The 18,255-nt window shown below is 36.2% G+C and overlaps 1 protein-coding gene across 1 annotated transcript in view; it reads right to left on the bottom strand.

Annotated features, from left to right (window-relative positions):
- The window catches only part of ARHGAP15 (Rho GTPase activating protein 15), a gene marked incomplete at its 3' end in the record, with an annotated part of 621,352 nt that overhangs the window by 302,369 nt on the left and 300,728 nt on the right, over positions 1-18,255 (bottom strand). Inside the window, exons 7-8 of the mRNA XM_082841317.1 lie at positions 2,193-2,291; positions 781-910 (exon numbers count right to left, since the gene is read on the bottom strand). Coding sequence (XP_082697443.1) covers positions 781-910; positions 2,193-2,291 — 229 coding nt within the window. The remainder of the gene's footprint in view (positions 1-780; positions 911-2,192; positions 2,292-18,255) is intronic.

Raw genomic sequence — 18,255 nt, 5'->3', positions numbered from 1 at the left:
AAAAAATGGTGATTCAGAAGATTCAGTGTAGGTAGACAGATGATGCAAGAAAGGTATTATAATTTACAAGACTTTGGGAAATTGTTTTTCTCTAATTCCAGAGATATCTACTTGTTCTTTTAGGAAGCTGAGACTCATGTCAACTCTGTGAGATATGCACGACACTTTTTCATAACTTCCTTTATTGAGGAATAATCAGAGTGAAGAAGGTTAAGAGATATGCTCAAGGTCACTATATAAGTGGACAGACTGGTCCTTTTCATTTCAAATTCATTTCTTTCAGAATATTAGAAATAGATGTGACCTTGGAGGACATCTAATCCACATTCCACATTTCTAAATCTTTCTGGTGGTCTAAAAGTGTAGAAAGTTGCATAGTCTGTTGGTTTATGTTGAGCCAACTATGCTGGTCACTCATATATCTTTTAACGTATGGAAATCAAATAGTCAGCTTACCAAGGTTTGGAGACACTTGACATTTCCCACTCTCAAAATCAATCACCAATCTGAACGCCATGGTTATTACTCAGAGATTCAGAGGTTTGCTGTAAGCAGAGACCATGACCTTGGAACAATTATTTTTTCAAAAGGCATTACCAACAATGACGCATGCAAAGCGCCCAGACTGCCCTCCAGTGCATGAATCCCTGGCCAGAAAATGGCTACGAATCTTCCATGAGTAGTATGAGTTTGGCTCAAATCTCATTTCAATGCATTTATATTTCATAAGCACTGCATTTAAACAGAGTTAAAATGAGCAAGTCAAAAGAAAATACTTACTTAAAGATTTCCTGTTCTCTGGTTTCTGTTCTTTTATATCACTATCATAGTGACTTAGTAGTTCAGTACTGGAGGATCTCTGAATTTTAAATAATTCCAGGTTTCTTGAAGGACTACTTGGATCCTTTGGCTGGAAATGACAATTAGATGGGATAATTTTACAAGGAAGAAAAAATGCACTGAATAGTTCTGTGATCTATTTTGCTGTTAAAGAGAAGTTTGAAATAAGATAATTATTTTGGAATAGGGCCCCTAAGCTAAGCTCAATTTTCAAATTTAATAATGAGATATATATATACACACACACACACACACACATATACATACATATATATATATAAAACTTACTAAATGCTGTGCATACCCCAAGCACTCCATGCATTAACTCAATCATCACAGTAATCCTATGAGGTAGGTATTATTATTATTATCCTTATTTTCCAGACAAGGAGACTGAAGCCAAAAGAGATAAGTAATTTGCCTAAGGCCACACAGCTAGTAAATGATAGAACCTGGATTCAAACTTTCAAATGCAGGAAGTTTGACTCCAGAGTCCACTCTTAATGACAAAAGCAATCTCTGTGTATGTGTGTGTGTGTGTGTGTGTGTGTGTGTGCGTGAGTACTCATGTGTGCCTGGATAAGGGAACTATATTGATGATGGGGAAAAGTCAATTTGTTATTTTATTTTTTAAAGTTTTGATCCCAAAGTTATATAATGGAAGTGTGTGATTAAATCACAGTAAAATTACACAAAAATGTTGTAGTTTTTGTATACATTATTAAAAGCGCTCAAGAATATTTTCTTCTCAAGATTTTGCAAATATTAGTGTCCTAAAATAAGATGTTTGGTCGAGAAACAGTATAAAATGAGTAGTTTTAAATAATTTGACTCTTTTAAGAACATACTCTAAATGTGTGAATTTAGGGTAATTTCATGAAGTTCTAGATACATAATTTTCATGAGAAGAACAATCTAGCTTAGCTGGAAGAACAATGAAAATCAATACAAAGGGTTATTGTTTACTGGTATTATAACAGTGAGTATGGGCTTAAATACATTGATATTTATTTTCAAGAATATGTATTATAGATTGCATAAACTGAAAATGTGAAAATTCAGTAGTTATTAAGTTCTTGTGTGCTTTTTACAGCCTTCAGTGAATGAATGTTTGTGTTATTTCAGGAAAAAAAATGAATGCACTGTGTTTTTGAAAGAGAGAAATCAAATGACATTTAGTTCCACAAATCCTCTCTACTGAAAATGGTTTTCGTGGACTATTTAAACTTAAAATAACTTACTAACTCTCAATTCATAGGATCTACTTAAATGCATGTGTGCTTATGCCTAAGCAATAGATTTAAATGACTACATTCTAATTAATAAAGGTAACAGCCAAAACAAATACATACCAATCTGTCAATTGCATTTTTGATAGCGCTGAACCAATCCAATATGATGAAGTCAATATCTGACTGCAGAAGGAACTCAGTTCCTGATACTGTTGTGATCTAAAAAAAAAAAAAAAAAATTGAGAGGTAAGCAAACCATATAAAATAAAATAGATCTCTTACATTAAAAAATATATACTTTTTTAAAAAACACACTTTAATACACTCAGATATTTTCTTGTATTCCAGTAATTGTCTTTCTGGAAACTGGGAGACTAGGATCATTTTGAACTGCTCTCTATAAACGATTTTTTCATGTCATAACAAATATATTATTGTTTTAATAATAGAACAATTAACTCAGAGTAGGCCTAAAGCTGAATTACTCCAACTCATGGAGAAAGCAAGCCAGGAAGTTCAGAATAATGCAGACAGTATCCACTTAAGTCAGAACCTCAGAAAAATGCACTCGGGTGTGTCAGAATTCATTCTGCACTTTTGGCTCTTTCCTGTTTGTCTCTTTCAAATCAAATAGTATCTCTATATTTGATTTCATTTTATGGAGGGCACTAAAACAGATTATTTACCAAAGAGACTAATGCAGACTTTTCTGAAAGGTCATTCTAACGAATAACATTTGGCTATTTCTACTTTCCTATCATAAAGACCTATAGGAAAGCAATAAAGGACCAATTTCCCCACAAAGGGAGTACATTAGAATAAAAGTTCATTTACATATTTGAACCTCTCATGGAGAGTACTTATCAAATGAACGTTCCTGTTCCAGACTCTTAGGGCTGTTAAGTAGTTGGCAATATTTAGCATGCAACTATACGTTTTTCATTGCAGGGAATCTTTTTCTCCCTGGAATTGTGAGAGAAGAATGTGGCCCTATAGAAAACAGAGCAATGCTCTTGATTTCACACATAAAGGACTACTTAGACAAGAATTTGATTAGAGTGGGTGTGGACACGCTCTTCGTATTAAGCTATCAATCTGAACTGTGAAGATTTTCCCTTTGTATTGTTGACTTTTTGTTTCAACAGGAAGATGAACATTTCCCAACTACTGTCACACATCAAGCAAAGCTTCAGAGGTTTAGAGGACTGACATTTCAAAATACTCAGTCAGGAGCTAGTCACCTCTTCTCAGCCTTACTTCCTCTAAATAGGAGGTAAATGCTGAAATGTGGCACAAGTTCAGAAAATCACAAATCATGCTACAAAATGTCTCTGTAATTCTATCATTAAAGTGACAATTATTACCCCAAACAGCTCACTCTGAAGGTTTCAGTGATTCTTATGGCAACATTTAATGACAATAATCCTGGAGTTTTAAAGCAATCTTTGATTACACACATACATATATATTCATTTGCATTGATTTTTAGAAAAAACTATTTAGAGATGCAACATTACTCAGTGCTGCAATGCAACCATTCTTGAGTGAGTTGGATTCCAACTTTTTACAATTGTAAGAAAAGGAACTATTCAAAGTACATTCAAATTATGAGAAGTGAAAGATTAGAAAATAAGAGGAATTTAATTATCCACACTAGCGTTTGACAGATTACCAGGGCCTATCACTCTTTTTTTTTTTTTTTTTTCAGTACGTGGGCCTCTCACTGTTGTGGCCTCTCCCGTTGCAGAGCACAGGCTCCAGACGTGCAGGCTAAGCTGCCATGGCTCACTGGTCCAGCCGCTCCGTGGCATGTGGGATCTTCCCGGACCGGGGCACGAACCCGTGTCCCCTGCATTGGCAGGCGGACTCTCAACCACTGCGCCACCAGGGAAGCCCTATCACTCTTTTTTTTAAAGTAAAATTGCGTGCAAGATTCGGGATGGCTCAAAATAGCCTCCAAATAGTCCTCTGTTTTATGTATCTAGTAAAAGACAGTTAAGCTGATGTTTGCTTAATTATCTGAACACACTTACAATGGTCTTTACTTACATAAAGTTCCAAATATTTACTTTATAAAGTGCTGCCACAGAAATAGTCATCTAAAAATATAAGGTCACTTCTAACTAACGCAAGAAAACTAGTAATGTCCTTGACCTCTACCTTCATCCTAATCTGAAGGTAAATATTTTGATTAAGAATGTATTATATAATGTTACAATTTGTTAACATACACAAAGAAAAATCAATTAGCCCAAATGCAGTGTACAACCTATTTCTCTGTCACTATAAATAAACCATTATTAAAATTATAAAAAGGAACATTTTCAAAGTACCAGAAACAAACATATTCTGAGGGTTTAGGAAAGAGCCAGTATGGTTCAGTTTTCAGTCTAGTAAATTCAAACAGTGATAAAATGTAAGTACTTCAGCAGTGCATTTGCAGTTTTGGGGCATGCTACGCAATGCAAAGGGGATCTTTACTCCTAACACAACCAAGAGCAAAATGTACTTTAAAAGTTTCTTTGTCCAAATATATTACTGCATTAATTGTACATAACCAGTGATTTATGAATTCATTTTGAGAAGCTGGATCAGAGAACTATGTGAATGCAATTCATTCAAAACATACTACCAGAAAGATACAGTTTACATCCTTTCCTTGGTATTCCCACTAATCTTTCAAGTTACTAGGCAGTCTGGAGAAGTCTGCTACTGCTCTCTACAGTTTAAATGCATCCACTTCTTAATTACAGTCAGTAATTGACTGTTCTGCTCCATTCCAATCACTCACAGGAAAGCAGTTTCAAAGTCTTTGGCTGGTAAAACACATTTAATTCAGGTTTCTCAATCCACTTTTTTAACATTACCTCTTTAGGTTTTCTGATAAATGGTTTGCTGAATCATACTTGCACTTTGAACAATCAAATTTTCAACACTCTTAAAAAAAAAGATATCAGTAAATGTTAGCTTTGACTAAATGTTTGATTATCTCCTGATGACACTATAGAGTGATATAGAACTGATAACAGACATAAAAGATTTGATATTAAGCCAGGCTAATGTATTCTTTCTGTATCATGCTTTGTCTAACTGACAGATGCTGGAATACGGTAGATGAAGGAAGAACTTACAGAAAAGATGGGTTTAGGCAAGAGCTGTTGGTCTACACTTTGCTTCAAAGCCTACTTTAGACAAATGCCTCTTGAAATCCCTTATCTCCACTAAGTTGTATTTTGAAGGGATATATCCTGGCACCAAAGTCGTCTCAATGAAATTTTCTGGTGTTGTCAAGAATAGATATATTTAAATACCTGTCAGGAAATTTGCCTGAAACTTTTTCTCGCTAAATAATGACCACCTGAATTCTTGCTGGTAATAAGTGTATGCCTAAGAAATTATATACGCATATCCACTGGGCAACACGCAGAACAGACACATTCCTCAAGACTCTGGTGTTAATTCTGCAATAGTTTCCCTGGGCTAGGGACATAACTTAGTCTGTGTCCTTGTTAGGGCTCCTCTGAAGATGAAAGCAGGTACATCCCAACTCCAAACTTCACTGATTAGAGACAAGGAGAGAAGAAATTTATTTTCTAACCTTTAATTAACAAATGGAGTATAGTTATGCTAATTTAAGGCTGCTTAAAGGACTTTTAATGAGTAGGGTTTATGTTTAAGTATTGCCCTTTTCAATATTGTCAATTAAGTACTGCTCTTGTCAAAATGCATTCTGGCGGTTAGTCTTTCCCCTGTTGGATGTTCATTTAAATGAGAAATTAATATGTAGGATGGTATTTATATTATTAACATTTTCCATACTTTGGTTTACCAGAATAGAAACAAAAAATTTTCAGAACATCACTTTTTTTTTTCCTGATTGTAAGACATTAAATTTACTGTGGAGAATTTAGAAAAACTAAAGATAATGAAAAAACAAATTAAAACTATTCATAGCTCCATAGAGGAAACATTATAGACATATTATTTTAGTTATTTTTCAGTCTTTTATAAATAATAACCAAATGTATGTGATAATGATCAATGAACAACTTTACATTATAGATGCCTCATCAGTAAAACATATTTGATGGTTAAATATTGTCGGCTACTTCCATTCCAGTTGACCTCAAATGAATGTTGGGAGACTATCAAAGGTGCTAGAGTTAACAAGTGACATGTGTTCCCCTCTTTGATAGTAACAACTTACCTACTGCAGAATAAACCCCACACATAATTTTAGTTCAGGAGAATGAGAAGATGTATTTCTCACCGAACATCTCCCTAATCATCAATAAGGACTGATTAAACATCTATTAAGTGCAAGGCGCATTGTTAGAAGCTAAGAATACACAACTCTCACCCTCAAGAGCTCACAACCTGTTTGGATAAACAGGACATATGAGTATAAGGCTAAATAACAATAGAAAATGGCTTATACAAAGTCCCAATGTGAGTGGCACAGACAATGCTCATGTCAAGATTTCAGAGGAGGGAGTAATTACTGCAGACACATTTGTATCATGGAATTATATATAAACTATTGGTCATGATACGTTATTCTTTAAAGGTTGACTTTATCAGAACTTTAGTATATTAAGGATATGAATACTACCACTTGGTATGCAAAGTGATTACAGCTTTAATGATCTCAAAGCACATATTAAACATTCTTCAAATGCAGCTTTCTTCCACTATCATAAAGTAATTTTGCAAATGAAGAAAATGAAGCAAATGAGGAAAATGAGAATGCCATTCTATCAAACTGGCATCACTTTAAATGACAGAATTAAGAGATTACAAAGATCTTGATTTCTAGTTCACTAGTTCTTAGCAAACAGTTGTATACCAGTCAAGGACTCTGCATATGGGAAAAGGACCATGATGATTTGGTTTCAGTTGTGAAATTTGGAATATAGATCTTAGACAAAAGTTGCTTGTTTCTTTACTGTTATGCTAAAGATAGCACAATTTTCAAAGATCAACCAATATTGTTTCTCAGATGTTTTCTTTCTTTCTTTTTTTTTCCCTCAAAAACAGCTACTATCCTGCTACGAAAAAAAAACATATATCTAAAACAGAATTGGAGCACCCAAAAAACTCTTTGAGATTCTAGAAAGAACTAAAACAATCCTATGTTTGAACTAAGTATCTTTCACATTTTGCTTAGGATCAAACTTTGATGATGAGCCTAAGGAGGGTTTATTCCATCTTAATAAAGTTGAAACTGTATATAGGAAATGTGTAATAATATATGCCAGATATCCAAAGAGCCTTGAAAAATGTTAAATCGTGTGTCTACAGTGATTCTACAAGTAAGCAGATTACCCATTTAAGAGGAATGGAATTTAATTGCTACTATATTTGGAGACACTTTGGACTTCTTGATGAAACCATTATGTTTAAATTAAATTAAGTAGATATAAAAAGTTATGTCAAAGTATAGCAAATTCATTTGAAGTGAAAATAATTTTTTTATTAATTTTGGTTGTATCTTTATTTAATTCTAATAGCATAAGAAATACATATCTTGGCCACATCATAGTGAGATGTCAAGACCTAAAATTGAAGCAATAATGCTTTGAAAAAAACCCTCAGATTAACATTTTTTTTTCATCTTGCATCACACTCCACATTTGATATGGACGTTGTCATGGTTATACTAATAGTTAAATTACTGGGTCTCAAAGGTGTTTATGACCACCAAAGAAATTACATTATCAAGCTGCATGTCTGTCTCAAATTACAATCTGGTTTGAGTAACTCCTAACATTTTTCTTAACATGTCGAGCAAAGTTAACATAAAACTGAGGGTAAAATATCAGTTAGAAGTAAAAGGTCTTCAATTTGTCTTTCCAAAAATGTTACTTGTTAAAACATTTTGTGAGAAAGTATCTGCCTTGTGTTCCCAATGTTGCTAGATGTTAAGTAAATATATGCTGATTAGAAAAAAAAAGTTGCTTTGGCAACTTTCTTATTAAAATGCATTTGTAACCCCCATCTGTCATGAAAGTTTTGAAAAGTTTGTTTACTTTGGATAGCAGCCTTATCCTAGCAAACAATGATAGCAGTCTTCAGAAGTCGGGTGAGGAACAAGCCACTAGGGATCCATTTTCGTTTTAATTGGCACACACAAACACTTTTCTGGTCTGTCAAGAAGATCAAGCTAATATGCATGGAGGGTGTTATATTCTCAGCTTTGGGGACCAGTAAAGCTCCCTTTATTTAAGTAATTTAAATGATAGACTGCAAAAACTTTGCAAGTCAGAAAAATGTTTTATACTTTCTTAGGGAATATTTGTTTTAAGCAACGGAAAATGTTCTACATATCTAAAGATGTTGAACCTTATGTTATAATTACCCTGTTTCTTCTGACTCTGAGAAATGTTCTAAAATCCACACGCTACTAAATGAGCCTGGCCACCAAAGGATCCTGCGTATCCACAACTCCCTTTGTGTTAACAAACGTGAGTTCATTAGTTTCGAGAGGTTTATTGGATATGTTTTCAATGTGTTTGGGGTTGATTGATTTGCATGTACATTTACTGGAACCCTCAGTGGTGTCATCATATCAAAATAACCTGCTCATGTAAGCAATTTCTTATTTAATGGAACGTAAACACATGTTGGGCAATATACACGACAGATTTTAAGTGTGTTCTGAAATCCAAGGTTTAAGGTCAAACTTTCAAGAAACAGTGTTTTTTAACTGAAATTGAGCTGTACCTTTGACACTCAAATAATTTGGTCCCTGCATTCCTACAACACAGATTTGTTCTGCGTAATAAAACTGGTCCCGTAGTGAACATTCACACCCTGAATCACTTGCCCACTCTACCTTTCTGTTTATGAATGAAATACCCAAACCCAAACAAAGAAAAAAGACAAACAAAACTCGTGTTCATTCTTTTACCTGTAGTAAAATACTTTAACTACTGAGAAACAGTCTTCTCAATATTCATCAAAGAATACTATCCAAGTAATTAGTAGATAGCTTAGCAGTTTCTACACGTTTGCAGTCAGCTACACCAAAACTTTTGCCTGTGGTGCTCATATGAAAAACGACTGAAAAAGTGACTAATCGAAGCAGTTGGTGTATAAAGATATCAGCTTAGAGTTTTATTGCTGTTAATGTTAATTTTTAAACTTGGGGGGAGCAACTGCCTCTAGGTAAACTCATCATCCCAGGGCTCGTGTTCGCTGGTACCCACCACTCAATCCCTGCCAACCACAGATCGGCTTCTAGCTTGAGCTATGTTCACTGTGCAAAATTACTCATTTAGTCACATGACATTTGGGAATCTGCTGTCCCCACTATTTTCAAATTGGAATGGTTGTCACTATTTCTGTGTTTACTTAAGAAATGCCCAATTTAAAGTTTCTTACCAAATATAAAAGTATAACAAACACAAAATTTCCCTTTTCCCAAGGTACACCAAATTGCTATTGTTCAATTTTTTTGATTCATGGATAAACATTATATGTGTTTATATTTTAATGAAAAGTCATGTATACTGTTATGGAATTTTAATGTATTTAACTATGTATACTACCATCATCTTCCACATGGATTTAATGACAATATCTTTTTGTCTCCCCACCATCTCATCTACGTTTTCCCTTCCAATCCATGCTCCATATTGTAGCCATAGTGATCCTTCTGAAATTTGGATCTGATCATCCCATTCCTCTGCTTGATATCATTCTGAGATTCCCCACAGCTGTACACTGCAGTGCAAATAAAACTTTTAATTCAGGCTGCCAGACCCTGTGTGCTCTGCCACCTACCTGCTCTGCAGCCCCCCTGTTCCACATTTTCCTCTGCACCTCTACAATCCAGCCATATCGATTTTTTTTCTTTTTTTTTTTGTCCAGCTGTCCCATACTAATTCTTATTTCTTCCCTCAGAGTAGGTTGTTTCCCTTGTGCAGAACCTTGTGCCTTCCTCTATGATATTATTCAAATCAATTTAGATGTCAGCTTTTCAGGAAAGCGTTCTCTGAAATAGATGTTCCTCCTAAGTGCTTCTGTGATATCCTGCTTCTATTTCATCATAGGCCATACTGCTCTCCATTGCAGTTCCCTATTGATTTCTCTATTCCCCCCACTACACTATAATTACTCTGAAGCCAAGGGCAATTGTCTATCCAGTATATGGCTGCACAACCCACACCTAAGGGGCACTAAGTAAGTAATATATAGGTAAGCTATATCTACCTTATACGTTTCAGTGAATGCATTACATCCTATTGTTTGATATGCCATAGCATACAGTATTTAACTCATCCTCCATTGTAATAGAATTTTGAAAGTTAAAATACCATTGTGTACTGTCAGGCAACGTAAGTAGTTTATTTGGATAGCTACTAATAACACTTTTTTTTTGGCGGTACGCGGGCCTCTCACTGCTGTGGCCCCTCCGGTCACGGAGCACGGGCTCCGGACGCGCAGGCTCAGCGGCCATGGCTCACGGGCCCAGCTGCTCCGCGGCATGTGGGATCTTCCCAAACCGGGGCACGAACCCACGTCCCCTGCATCAGCAGGCGGACTCTCAACCACTGCGCCACCAGGGAAGCCCCCTGATAACACTTTTTATCAGAGTAGAGTAGGCAATCCATTTTGAAGACTGGGAACAACAATCTGAAACTATGTTTTCCCATCAGTCAATAAGCCCTAGACTTCAGACAATAGGACTAAACGTGGAGGGACTCAGGAAGCACCAAGAGTGGGTCTGTATTTCAACGCATATTGCTAGAATAGAATGTTCTTGATTATATTCCAAAGCATGTGTTTTGCAGGGGTAATCTATACTAGATCATCCAAGAATCTCGCCCTATGTGTGGAACTTTCTAATTGAGCGTTGACAATACTCAAAACTGGATACAGTTGAAGATTTTCGAGAGTTAATCCTAAGGTTAATGGGTCAAGCCTTTAGAGAACCTCAGTGATGCAAAAGTGCTCATTGCTGGTCCAACAATGTTGCAGCCATTATGTTCAGTAAAGCATTATCAACATTAATAAACAAGCAAACTTTTTATTTAGAAGTATTAGTTAATTTAAGATACAGTGACTTAAGTAGAAATAGGTATTGTTGCCCCTAGTTTATTACTCACACATGTCTTCTGTTAATAAGTGCTGACATTGCACAACAAGGATGAAAGATGTTGATGTATCTTTATGCTATTGTAACATATTTGGCCATGATTATGAGTATTTATAAAACATTCAAGAATTGTTCCATGTCTACTTACATTAATGAGAACACCTGTTAACGTGAGTGCTGTACAGACTTATTTTTCAGTAGATTCAGGTTTTTGCATACTGTGCATCACTTTTTGAAACAATTAGGTGCTTATAGAAAAATACAGCTGAGCAAAAAACAGCACCTTGAATGCCTTCCGGCTCAAGATAATTCAACTCCAGGTTTCAATGAAAAAGAGAAATCTGCTAAACTACAAGACTGCCAGTGAGAAATGAATGTAGGTGTATTTTATATTTTTTACATTCAGAGAACAGAAGATACATATAAAAATCTGTGCTTTAATCTTCAAGTAAAATTACAGCCAACTGAGACAGTTTCCAGACAAGGATGCCAACAAGAGAGAGATGGCAATGCCATCACAATGTTGATTCTCCATCATCTTGGGGACCTCTCTAAAGATGGACTCTTTACCAGTCTGAGAAAGCTGGATGGTTCCCACAGGTCTTTTGACTGAATGAGAAAATTTGCAGACTATTGCTCACTTTGTTTTGTTTATAACGCTTTGCCATAGAGCCCTTTCTGTGTGATGCCAGAACTAAAAGAAGGGAAGGAGCTGCGGACTCCCTCTGAGTCAGTCATTTCCGGGCCGCTGCTCCCAGCACAACAAAAGCCTACCAACTTAGAAAACGTACTGTGATTTCCTTGCAGAAGCCAGTGAGACTGCCTTATTCATAACTCAGAGAAAATAGTTGCAACTTTGGTAGGTCCCACTCTGTCTGCCACTTCTCATAGGATGTTAAAACTTCTGCGATTTAAATATTTTCAGTTATCAAAAAGGGAGCACTTGCACAAATCTGTAGATTCACAGCCTCGATTATCATCATTATATTTAAGAGGTGCAATATTTACATCAAAATGACTCAGTTGGTGAAATATTCTAAAGATAAATGTGTATTTATGATCTGAAGAAATGTGATTTATAACTACTTTGTCAGACATAAACAGAGCGCCTCTGTGCTGTTCTAGTAAACACCGATTACCCAGGCACAGATGAACTAGTCTCACAGAATTAATGCCACTTCAACCTGGGAAATGAGGGAACTGAGAATTACTCTGGGAGAATGTGTAGATCACAAGAACGAAGGGTATCTATTTCCTTCTCTGACATCACACTACATGGTCTGGGCAGAATAACAAATACTCAGTGAGGATTTGGGGATCAACTAGTGAATTTTTATTGTCTGGAATCGAAACTTCCTAATCCAAGAAGTAAAGTTAATACTATAGCAAAACCTTACTTTTGGTTTCTGAAAATTTTGAAATTGTATTTAACCAAGAGCTTGACAATCTAGATTTTGGCCTTTATAAAACAGCATCATTATTCACTAAGGATAACAGACTAAGCATATGTGTAATTAGGAAGTTCATGAATGAGAAGAAATTTCTCTTTCCCCATGAATTATATGTTTAAATAAGTTGAAAATGATGAAACTTTCCCTGAAAATGAGCAAAAGTGATAATTCTGCTTTTGGGAGAAAATCACTGTTTATTCAAAAGGGTTCTCTTTAAACAAACATGTAGAAGTATCTGACATTTCTAAAACTATAATTTAGTGGCATAATGTGTATATAATACAATAGTAGATATATCATTTGATGTCACTTTTTAAAAAATAAACCACTCATGACTTTATATAATAGACAATGACATCTGTCAACTGAAAAACAGGCCAGTAATGGGGACATCTGACATCTGGAATGACACATTACTTACGCTACATGTGTGCAGAAAAACTTTAACACTCCTTAATTTCCAAAACAAAACTATATTTGTGTTAGAAATAGCACCATTTTAAAATGCTAGATTCTTAAAAAAATATATTGATTGCATTATCAGTAGAGTGACCATATAATTTATTGCCTAAACTGTGACAATTTTGAAGGCAAAAGAAGCACTACTAGTAATTGCACCAGGACAACAGGTCCATGTACTTTGTGTATATTGGGACATATAGATCACTATTCATCACATACAACACTGGAGAGCCATTCAGCAACCACTGATCATTAGATGCCTAGTGAACACCTATTAGCGTTCAATTCTAGGAATGATGAAGTATTCCAAAAAAAAGTTAACAGTGACCCTTGCTCTTAACAAGCTTATAATCTAGGGTGACACGGAAAAACAACTAGAAAGCAATAATTAATCATGATCCAAGATGGGACATATGTAGTAACTTTTAAGGAACAAACCAAAGTTTCTCTAAGGGTAAACTTGCATTTCAGGGAAGAATGTTGGAGAAGGTCCTTACAAGGACAGATGAGATTTAGTAAAAGAAAAGGAGGGGGAAGAGAGTAACACAGGTGACAGGAGCAGAATGTATAATGGCTTAGAGGCAGGATAGAAGATGGCATCTCTAGAGGACATTAAGAGTCTATTTCTAAGTCCTCTTTGTGGGCTATTCTCCCTTCACTCATCCTTTAAATGGAGGTGTTTTATCAGCATTCTCTCATAAGCCATGATTCTTCTCAATTAGGGACATACTCCTGAATGACATTACCCACTTTGTTATTTGTTTAAATCAGAATTATAAACTAATGAATCCTTAATTACTATCTCTATTTCAGACATCTTTCTTGATATCTATTTTAATTCAAGCCACTGTTATTCCCTGTCTGATTTCCCTACTGCTGATTTGTGTTGCGACAATCCAATCTCTATATCTACTCATTAGCGAATTCCTAATTTGGCTGATATCAGAATTGTCCTTCAAGGTCTTTATAAGAAGTATTGATTCTCATGCTCACAGGGACCTAAGGATCAGATCCTTGGAGTAGGGATTAGGAATCTCTTTGTTTACCGAGTTCCACACATGGTTTGGAAGTTACTCTGTGTTGGCGCCTGCCACTCCAGACTATAGACAGATGATCCATCCAAACCCATGCTGGTCACCTGTCATTTAAGAGTCACTGACTGGATCCATATTGTCCTCAAGATAAAACCCAAATTCTTTAATATGGATTACCAAGCACTTCATGATTTCTCTTTCTGTCTCTAACCTTTCTCTTCAAGTCCCCTATATGTTAACTGCATAACTTTGAGCAAGTTACTTATAGTAGAATCTTTGTGTTTCCATATCCTCACCTATAAGCTGAGGAAAATAATAATACTTACCTCATAGGACCAGTGTGCAGGGTATATAAAATATAATTCAGGAAAATAATTTAGCATAGTATCTGTCACATAGTAAGTCCTTGAAACTATTGTGGTTGTTATTATTTGATTGACTGAGTCATTGATTGTCTCTTGGATTTTTGCAAACTCCTCCTCTTTATTCAGGAAACTACTCAGACATCACCTATTTAGGAAAGGCTCTTCTAACCTATGGAGGTGAAAACGGAAGTGTCCCTTCAGTAGCCTGTATTTACTCCACCATTGAGTTCATCTCACTACTGTAAGCATCTAATTTCTTGTTCCACCCTTGCTACACTTTAAACTCACTGATGACAAAGACCATGTGTCCCAAGCACACAGCTGAGCACCATGGGCCCTCAGAAGGGTTATGGAATGAATGATGGCTCAGCTGAGTTAGGTTACTACTGTAGAGTTGTGATATTCAGATAACAAAAGGCCTTAAAATTTAGAAAACGTAAGTTTGATTTGATATGTTAGGCAAGAGGAAAACAGCACTAGATTCCTGAGCAGATATATCAGTAGAGCCATACCATAGTGTCAGAGGAGTGGGGGCATCTTAAAGCTGGATCTGTATTGCAACTTCCCTATTAGCATGGCACTGCCTTCTACGTTTGTGACAATGTAGCTCTTCTGAAAGGTGTACAGTGCCTCTTCCATTGTCTCCTGGACTTTCCAAGGCTCTTGTTGGTTTTCAGTCTTTTGTCCCTCCTTTCCAAAGAGCTCAAGTAGTCTGTTTCTCTGCCTGTGATTTTAGACGCTAGGCTTTTGAGATGCTTGGCATTGGATTCAGACCTTGAGCTCACTCCTAGGTGGCTTGACATGATCTCAGACCCTGACAGTTTAGAATGCACCCAGTTCTCAATATCCTGTCTTTGCTGAAACTCAGTTCTGTAGCTTTACCCTTGTTTCTTGGCTTCTGATTCCCTATTCTGATGGCTTACATTGTGCACCAGATCCTCTCAGGTGGCAGGAGTGCTTTTGGCTAGTATCCCTTTCAGAAACTGGGGCTCTGCTGAGCATCTCCTTGATCCTCACTGCCCACCCCCTTCCTTAACTCCACCTTCCATCTGTCTCATCCACCTAAATTACTAGACGTGTAATCAAACAATAATCCTTACTAGCATTCAAGGCAGGTGGTCATATGAGTACCCCAAAATGAGCCATTTCCGGGTATTCATTGATTATTCAATTGGCCTTTTAAATATTCTTTTTATTTCAAGTTGGAACTCACACTCTGACTCTAACAGCTTGGACTGTATTCTGTTATCTTAGTTTTTGGTTCTGTATTATGTCCAGCAGACACACTTCCTTCCAATATTATCCTCTCAAACTTTTCCCTAGCACCTGTCTCAACTATAGTTTTTTGCTGGCTTCATCAAGATGGTTCTATTGCCATCAACCAGATTACTCCTAAACCTAAGAAACAGTCCCTATCCCTGAATGATATTATAAGTAAGTATCATCAATACAGTGAGTTCCTCCCTCAATTTCTGTGGCTCACTATGAACTATTGTGAGGTTTATCATTTTCTAGGATCCTGAGGAGTGGGACATTAAGAACACTTTCCCATCATTGGAACCACTATCTATCTGGCTCGTAATTTGCTACTCTTGATAATGGCTCATGGCATTAGATCTACATCTTACTGAGTTTCATCCACAAAGTTTTCTAAAAATGTTTGAGATTTACATTTATAAGTAGCTTGTGAATTTATCTGAAAGCTGATGAGGGAGGCATTGAGGGGGAGAATTTATTCCAAAGTTAAAAGAAGCCACTGCCCAGGAAGTATAGTCTGGTCATGGCTTTCAAACTTTTCTGGCCATGATCCATGGTAAGATATATATTTTACATTGGCAACTGGTACCTCTTCCTTCACTCACTCTCTCTCTTTTTCTCTTTCTTAGATGCACACACACAATTCTACCTATCTATCTAGCCATCCATTTTCTGTATATAATATTCAATATATATACTGTGTACATATGTTTGTGTATATGTTTGTGAATATATGCACAGCTTATATAATTGAAACAGAAGTTTCATAAAATAATAGTTACCCTTACTATAGGTAATGTAGTCTGATATTTTTATTCTGCCCTATTCTTTCTTTAATTGATTTCATTAAAAAATATAGTCCCAACTCACTAAATTGATTTCGTGATCCACTAAAGGGTCTTGAATGCTATTTGAAAAACACTGGCTTAGGGAGTAATGAAGAATCCAGTCTTCAAGTCCTGCTTCTTGGCTTTCTCTCTCTTTCTTCTGGTTTATAAGATGCTTCAAAATGTTTCCAAATATAATTTAACAGTTGGATATTTAACCCTACAGAAAGACTCCAGAATATTTGTCACATTTTTGACAATTAGGCCTGGTTGATCAATAACCCTGCAGGGGGGATTCTGCTCTGATAAATCATTTCCTGCCTTTTGAAAGTAGAATTAGGATGTGGCTCTTTGGAATTTGGCTTAAACCCTGTCTTTTCTAAATATACCTTAAAGCACTAGTTTCTTCATAAAAGAAGAAACGAAGACTTGACGGTAATGCGCTGTTTGGAATACATTTGAGATACCTCACCATGATCTGAAGAGGGAAAAACCAAAGAAGTTAAAAGCCTGGCAAGCTATCAGAGGCAGATATGGTAGCTATTTGTTTTTAAGGCCCTTGTATCGAAACAATGAGCGCACTCCACGTTCATCCTGCAGCACCATGATACAAGGTCTGGGAGTAGTTATTAGCATGTGTCTGTGTGATGGGAGAGTGAAAGCTAAACATTTTAATAGTGTTATGGACTCTCCTTCTCAAGTTCCCATTAATGCAAATACAGCACATGTGGTTTAAGCCCCAAGAGCCTTGTAGGACACAAATCACAGATGTGGAATAAACATTATCAGATAATATGACTCCATGGTCTTCTCCTTGCCATCAACAGATGCCCTTATGCTCCCATGATGTCAGGCAGATACCTGATATGCTATCTTGAGGAAAATCACAGAAAGTCAGTGCTCTCAAAGGGCCCACGATGGTAAGATTCGAAAGCAAACTCCAAAGACTTTTTGGTAAATTTCGGCAGAGGCTCGGACTACATCAAGGTTTTCAGAGAACACTTGCCACTATGATAACTAAAGGTAGTGAAACGTACTCATCCTTTATGCACCAAAATTACCAGAGACTTAGGCTCCGAGTGTTCTTGTAATGTAAGCCAGACAATACGACAGCAGAAGGCTGACAAAATGGAGCTGGTATATCTCAGATAGCCAGTAAATCTTCCCCCAGGTATACTGATTGTTCTACGCCATCTCTAACAAGACTGTAACTCCAAGTGGTTGCTGCTCTGAGACCACACTTTTCCTTTTTCTGTGTTCCATTCTCTCCCCATGACATTCTTTTCCAAAATTCTCAAGCTCAAAAACTGAGCAAACTTTCTTCTATGTAATTAATTATCATGACTATATTTTAAAACTGCCACTACGTTTGAGAAAGTTTGGCAATCTCCTTATAAGTTGATGAACTGCATTTCCCATACATGAGACTTCAGTATCCATATGCTGACCTGACCTTAAAACTTATATTGGCAGTATTGTCAATTGCCATGTAGTGTGATTCCAGGAGTGTTAAGAAGAAGCCTCTTTGGATGACAAATTCCCTAAACCTGCTGTATCAGGATTGGAATATTAATGATCAGGTTATTACTTTAGATGAAGCTTTTTAAACAATTAAATGGAGAGATTATCTTTTTATATAATTGTTCAGATATCAGTATATTACTTTTCCTGAGAAAATATATTAAAA

This window comes from Leucopleurus acutus, assembly GCF_964270905.1.
Source record: "Leucopleurus acutus genome assembly, chromosome: 6".
NCBI lineage: Eukaryota > Metazoa > Chordata > Mammalia > Artiodactyla > Delphinidae > Leucopleurus > Leucopleurus acutus.
This window is presented reverse-complemented; position numbering and strand designations above follow the sequence as displayed.